Below are 6,209 nucleotides of genomic sequence, written 5' to 3'. Positions count from 1 at the left end.
TGTGGGGATGGGTGTGGGTGGGTGTGGGTGTGTGTTTATCACTGGTAATTGCCTCCCGTGGGGGTGGTTGTGTGGGGATGGGTGTGGGTGTGTATTTATCACTGTTAATTGCCTCCCGTGGGGGTGTGTATTTATCACTGGTAATTGCCTCCCGTGGGGGTGGGTGTGGGGTGGGTGTGGGTGTGTGGAATGTTTAATACTGGTTATTGTGTTCAAGTTGCCGACCCTCCCGTGGGGGTGGTGGTTGTGTGGGGATGGTGTGTGGGTGGTGTGGTGTGTGTTTATCAACTGGTAATTTCCTCCCGTGGGGTGGTTGTGTGGGGATGGGTGTGGGTGTGGTGTGGGGGTGTGTACTTTTATCACTGGTAATTGCCTCCCGTGGGGTGGTTGTGTGGGGATGGGTGTGGGTGGGTGTTTATCACTGGTAATTGCCTCCCGTGGGGATGGGTGTGGGTGGGTGTGGGTGGGTGTTTATCACTGGTAATTGCCTCCTGTGTGTTGTATTCCAGTTTGAGTACCAGCAGGCACAGCTGGAGGCGGAGATTGAGAATCTATCCTGGAAGGTGGAGCGAGCCGACAGCTATGAGCGCGGAGTGAGCCTCACCGAGGGGGAGCTGTCCAGCTACGACAGGGGGGTGAGTCTTTGTGGGTGAGGGTAACTGTGTGGCTTTGTGTAGGTGAGTTGTCCAGCTGCGCGTGGAGCTCTGTAAGGAGCCCACAGTAGAGACTTGGTGTGCAGCTCCGCGAGGAGGACACTCTCACACCCCAGCAACCTCTATGTGTTTGCATTGCAGGATTTAGAGAATCAGATGCACATCGCAGAGCAGAGGAGACGGACGCTGCTCAAAGACTTCCATGACACCTGAGCCCAGAGCGAGCAAGAGGGACAGACAGACACAGAGGTCTTGTGACACAGCGCCCAGACAGCACGCCAGGCTGCAGGACACACACACCTCCTCTTCATCCCTCTCTTTCTCATCTTTCACTTTCTAGATTCCTGACTTGTGTGCCTCCCATCACTGTAGTAAACTGCAGTATCGAAGCAGAATTACTGTAGTAAACTGCAGTATTGAAGCAGAATTACTGCAGTGTTTTGGACACAAGGTGCTGTTTGTTAGTTTTGTTTTTGCTTTTGCTCTGTTCCAGTAGGTTGTGGTTAATTTTCTTTCGGGTTTATTTATTTTTTTAATAAGAAAAAACAAGGAATCTGTGAATGTTTGTTTACAAAACTAGAAACGGATCCAGCGTGATGCGTGGTGGTTAAAACTACATCACCTGCCTATTGCTGTCCTTCCTCTCTGTGTGTTTAACCTGCACGCATCACCTGCCTATTGCTGTCCTTCCTCTCTGTGTGTTTAACCTGCACGCATCACCTGCCTATTGCTGTCCTTCCTCTCTTGTGTTTAACCTGCACGCATCACCTGCCTATTGCTGTCCTTCCTCTCTGTGTGTTTAACCTGCACGCATCACCTGCCTATTGCTGTCCTTCCTCTCTGTGTGTTTAACCTGCACGCATCACCTGCCTATTGCTGTCCTTCCTCTCTGTGTGTTTAACCTGCACGCATCACCTGCCTATTGCTGTCCTTCCTCTCTGTGTGTTTAACCTGCACGCATCACCTGCCTGTTGCTGTCCTTAATCTTCTTAACTTTGCATTGGAGCCAAAGCTGGTAACCCTAGTCTGGATAAGGTTTCTAATGTAGTAATTGTGCAGTATACTGCAGAACATATTCCCTCCATCTTTACTAACAACACACTTTTAAATTTTAAGTCTCAAACTAGCCCTGCACAGTACTCTCCTTGACAGGCTAGCCCTGCACAGTACTCTCCTTGACAGACTAGCCCTGCACAGTACTCTCCTTGACAGGCTAGCCCTGCACAGTACTCTCCTTGACAGACTAGCCCTGCACAGTACTCTCCTTGACAGACTAGCCCTGCACAGTACTCTCCTTGACAGACTAGCCCTGCACAGTACTCTCCTTGACAGACTAGCCCTGCACATTACTCTCCTTGACAGACTAGCCCTGCACAGTACTCTCCTTGACAGACTAGCCCTGCACAGTACTCTCATTGCAGACAGTGTGCTGTCTCTCTCTCTTAAGCAGTCTGTACGCTTCATTCAGAGATGCTAAAGAAACGTTCTGATTTATTTGTTACTGGTTTCTGAAAGTATCAGTATTGTGTCATTGCTGCAGTATTGACATGGAGTCAGACCCACTGCAGTATCTCACCCTCCTCTCCCTGCCTGTGTGTCTCCTGTCTCTCTTTGTCTGTCTCCCGTCCGTCTGTCTCTCTCTTGCTCTCCTGCTTTCTGTTTCTTCTCTTTTGTTTTTTCCTTTTTTTGAAAATGGCTGTTAATAGGGTTAGGTCATTAAAAAAAGAACTTGTAATTTTCAGAAGTTCTACATGAATACAGAACTAGAATAACAGAAAAAAAAAACATTTTTAAAAGTGTGCTGGCTGAGTGTGTTTTGTTCAGGTGTTTTAATAATAAAAATAATAATAATAAAAACCGAAAAACTTGAAAATAGATTTAGAAATGCTGAAAGAAACTCTTGAATTCAAAGGCAGACGCTTCCAACTCGGTCTTTCTCAGTGTCTTCAATTAAGAAATCTTGAATTCCAAGACACTTCAAACTTTCTTAGTGTTTCAGTTCACTTTTATTTCAGTATTTCTGAATCTACCACTGTTGAGTGTTTTTATAGTTCTGCAACTTGAAAATAAAACGAATTCTCTGTTGTTAGTTTATTTTTTATTTATCTGTATATTCTGTTTTCTTTCCTGTGATTCACTGCAAAGAAAGGATTCCCAGACCTGATTCGTTCCATTCTAGTAAGATGGGACCCCCCTGTCTGGATTGGAGTGCTGGGGTGCCTGCGCTGTGGTCCAGACACAGGGAATGCTGGGATACAGAGGTGAGGGGTATCCCTCTATAGCAGGGTTTCCCAGCCCTGGTCCTGTGGACTCCATGGGTCTTCGGTTTCTATTCTAACTGGGATCTCCATTACTTCACTGAACTGAGAATGGGCTGAATTAGGCCTTTGTCCTCGTGTTGAGCTCTGAAACTGGCCTTTCTCCTCGTGTTGAGCTCTGAAACTGGTGCAGCATTCCAGTCAGCTAAAACATTTCATAACTTGAAAACTGCTACTTTCTAGGAGCTGAGAACAATTAAAAAAGGTCTAATTAAGTGCATCAGTTCAGTGAAGGGTCTCGTTAAGTAATTGAGAGCTCAGTTCCAATTAAAACCAGCAGAGACAGGGAGCTGACCGGCCCTGCTCCACAGCACCGGTCTCTTCAGTTCCCCTCACTGCAGGAGGAGAGACAGGCGAGGGCAGGCAAGCTGGGGCCTCCACAGCCAGCCGGTCTGAGGAACAGGAGCTACTCATTCTGCAGCGATTATTTAAACTGTGAATGAGTATCTGTGGCGCAGAGGATCGATCCCGCTTCATGAATATGTGTGTTAGCAGCACTCAGAGAAAGTGATTCAATGATTCGCAGCGGTGTCCGTTCACTCACTGTGTCACACCAGCGAGGAGAACTCGAGGCGGGGTCTGGTGACAGTCTCAAGTTTAGCACGCATCTGTGAAACTCATTAAAAACGGAAAGGTGTATTTCCTCTCGTTCATGCAGACTCGCTGCCCAGGCTGGGGTCCACACGGAGAATCAATATTCGAGTCACGGGACACTCGTCCGGGTCTGGAAATACAGTCCTGAAGTTACTAGAAACATTCTGAAATACAGTGTCAAAGAGTCAAATAAATGCGAAGAAACTCATCACTCATACTATGTTATTTTTCGGTCGTAAAAGTGTGTAACCTATTCGAACACAGTGTAGTGGTGATCTTCTAGATGGTATTACATACATATAATAGGTACACAGTCTCATTTTATGGGTCTACGAGTGTAGTACTAGAGGCACAAAACAATTATATCCCTAAAGTAGACAAATCTAAATGTAAAACTAAATTGCCAAAATGGTTTAATAGATCAATTAAAAAAAATATTCAGCGAAAAAAGACACTTTACAGAGCATTAAAAAAGGACCAAAAAGAAAGCACGCAGAAAGAGTACACAGAACTGCAAACGCAAGTCAAAAAGGAAGTTAGAAAGGCCAAGAGAGAAATAGAAATAAACATTGCTAAGGGAGCTAAAACCAATTCCAAAATGTTTTTCCAATATTACAACAGCAAGAGAACATTCAAAGAGGAGATTAAATGTTTAAGAGATACAAATGGCAAAATCGTAGATGAAGAAAAAAAAATAGCAAATATGTTAAATGATTACTTTTCACAAGTTTTTACAAAGGAAGATACTGACAACATGCCCCACATGTCATCCAGTTCCTGTCCAGTTTTAAATAACTTTAGCATAACTGAGGCAGAAGTGTTAAAGGGACTAGGAGCTCTTAAAATAAACAAATCCCCTGGGCTGGATGAGATCCTCCCAGTAGTACTCAAAGAAATGAAAGAAGAAATTTACAAACCGCTAACCAAGATCATGCAGCAGTCTCTTGACACAGGGGTGGTACCGACAGACTGGAAAATTGCAAACGTAATACCGATCCACAAAAAGGGAAACAAAACTGAACCAGGTAACTACAGACCAGTAAGCCTGACTTCTATTATATGCAAACTTATGGAAACTATAATAAGATCCAAAATGGAAAATTACCTATATGGTAACAGGGTCCTGGGAGACAGTCAACATGGTTTTAGGAAAGGGAGATCGTGCCTAACTAACTTGCTTGATTTTTTTGAGGATGCAACATCCATAATGGATAATTGCAAAGCATATGACATGGTTTATTTAGATTTCCAGAAAGCTTTTGACAAAGTCCCGCACAAAAGATTAATTCTCAAACTGAACGCAGTTGGGATTCAAGGAAACACATGTACATGGATTAGGGAGTGGTTAACATGTAGAAAACAGAAAGTACTGATTAGAGGAAAAACCTCAGAATGGAGTGTGGTAACCAGCGGTGTACCACAGGGATCAGTATTAGGTCCTCTGCTATTCCTAATCTACATTAATGATTTAGATTCTGGTATAGTAAGCAAACTTGTTAAATTTGCAGACGACACAAAAGTAGGAGGAGTGGCAAACACTGTTGCAGCAGCAAAGGTCATTCAAAATGATCTAGACAAGATTCAGAACTGGGCAGACACATGGCAAATGACATTTAATAGAGAAAAGTGTAAGGTACTGCACGCAGGAAATAAAAATGTACATTATAAATATCATATGGGAGATATTGAAATTGGAGAAGGAATCTATGAAAAAGACCTAGGAGTTTTTGTTGACTCAGAAGTGTCTTCATCTAGACAATGTGGGGAAGCTATAAAAAAGGCTAACAAGATGCTCGGATACATTCTGAAAAGTGTTGAATTTAAATCAAGGGAAGTAATGTTAAAACTGTACAATGCACTAGTAAGACCTCATCTTGAATATTGTGTGCAGTTCTGGTCACCTCGCTATAAAAAAGATATTGCTGCTCTAGAAAGAGTGCAAAGAAGAGCGACCAGAATTATTCCGGGCTTAAAAGGCATGTCATATGCATACAGGCTAAAAGAATTGAATCTGTTCAGTCTTGAACAAAGAAGACTACGTGGCGACCTAATTCAAGCATTCAAAATTCTAAAAGGTATTGACAGTGTCGACCCAAGGGACTTTTTCAGCCTGAAAAAAGAAACAAGGACCAGGGGTCACAAATGGAGTTTAGAAAAAGGGGCATTCAGAACAGAAAATAGGAGACACTTTTTTACACAGAGAATTGTGAGGGTCTGGAATCAACTCCCCAGTAATGTTGTTGAAGCTGACACCCTGGGATCCTTCAAGAAGCTGCTTGATGAGATTTTGGGATCAATAAGCTACTAACAACCAAACGAGCAAGATGGGCCGAATGGCCTCCTCTCGTTTGTAAACTTTCTTATGTTCTTATGTTCTTATCTAATAGAAGGATAGTTTGCATGTAAATAGTGTTGATTCAGGCTTGGGGTTTATGCAGCACAGTGCCCAACACCCACACTCTGTTCAGGAGTCTGTAGCGGGTAGCGTGGCGAGTGAAGGCGAGTTTCTCTCGTCTGTCCCTGCAGTGATCGTGCTCGATGCTGGGTACGCTCTCACCAGGCACAGAGCGATAGAATCAGATTTTTAAGCAGGCCGTTGGGGTCGCGTATAACACGGCGCCCTGGGCAGCCAGCCCGCCTACAT

At 44.0% G+C, this 6,209-nt stretch overlaps 1 protein-coding gene across 4 annotated transcripts in view; it reads left to right on the top strand.

Annotated features, from left to right (window-relative positions):
- Positions 1 to 2,738, top strand: part of arih2 (ariadne homolog 2 (Drosophila)) — a 24,693-nt gene extending 21,955 nt beyond the window's left edge. For all 4 annotated transcript variants that reach the window (XM_041224397.1, XM_041224395.1, XM_041224396.1 and 1 more), the window contains 2 exons: positions 510 to 635; positions 795 to 2,738. In XM_041224397.1, the coding sequence (XP_041080331.1) occupies positions 510 to 635; positions 795 to 866 (198 nt within the window). In that variant the 3' untranslated portion in view covers positions 867 to 2,738. The remainder of the gene's footprint in view (positions 1 to 509; positions 636 to 794) is intronic.
- Positions 2,739 to 6,209: the final 3,471 nt, after the last annotated feature.

Source organism: Polyodon spathula, chromosome 23, assembly GCF_017654505.1.
Source record: "Polyodon spathula isolate WHYD16114869_AA chromosome 23, ASM1765450v1, whole genome shotgun sequence".
NCBI classification, from domain to species: domain Eukaryota; kingdom Metazoa; phylum Chordata; class Actinopteri; order Acipenseriformes; family Polyodontidae; genus Polyodon; species Polyodon spathula.
Note: the sequence above shows the minus strand (reverse complement) of the source record. Positions and strands in the feature narration are given on the sequence as shown.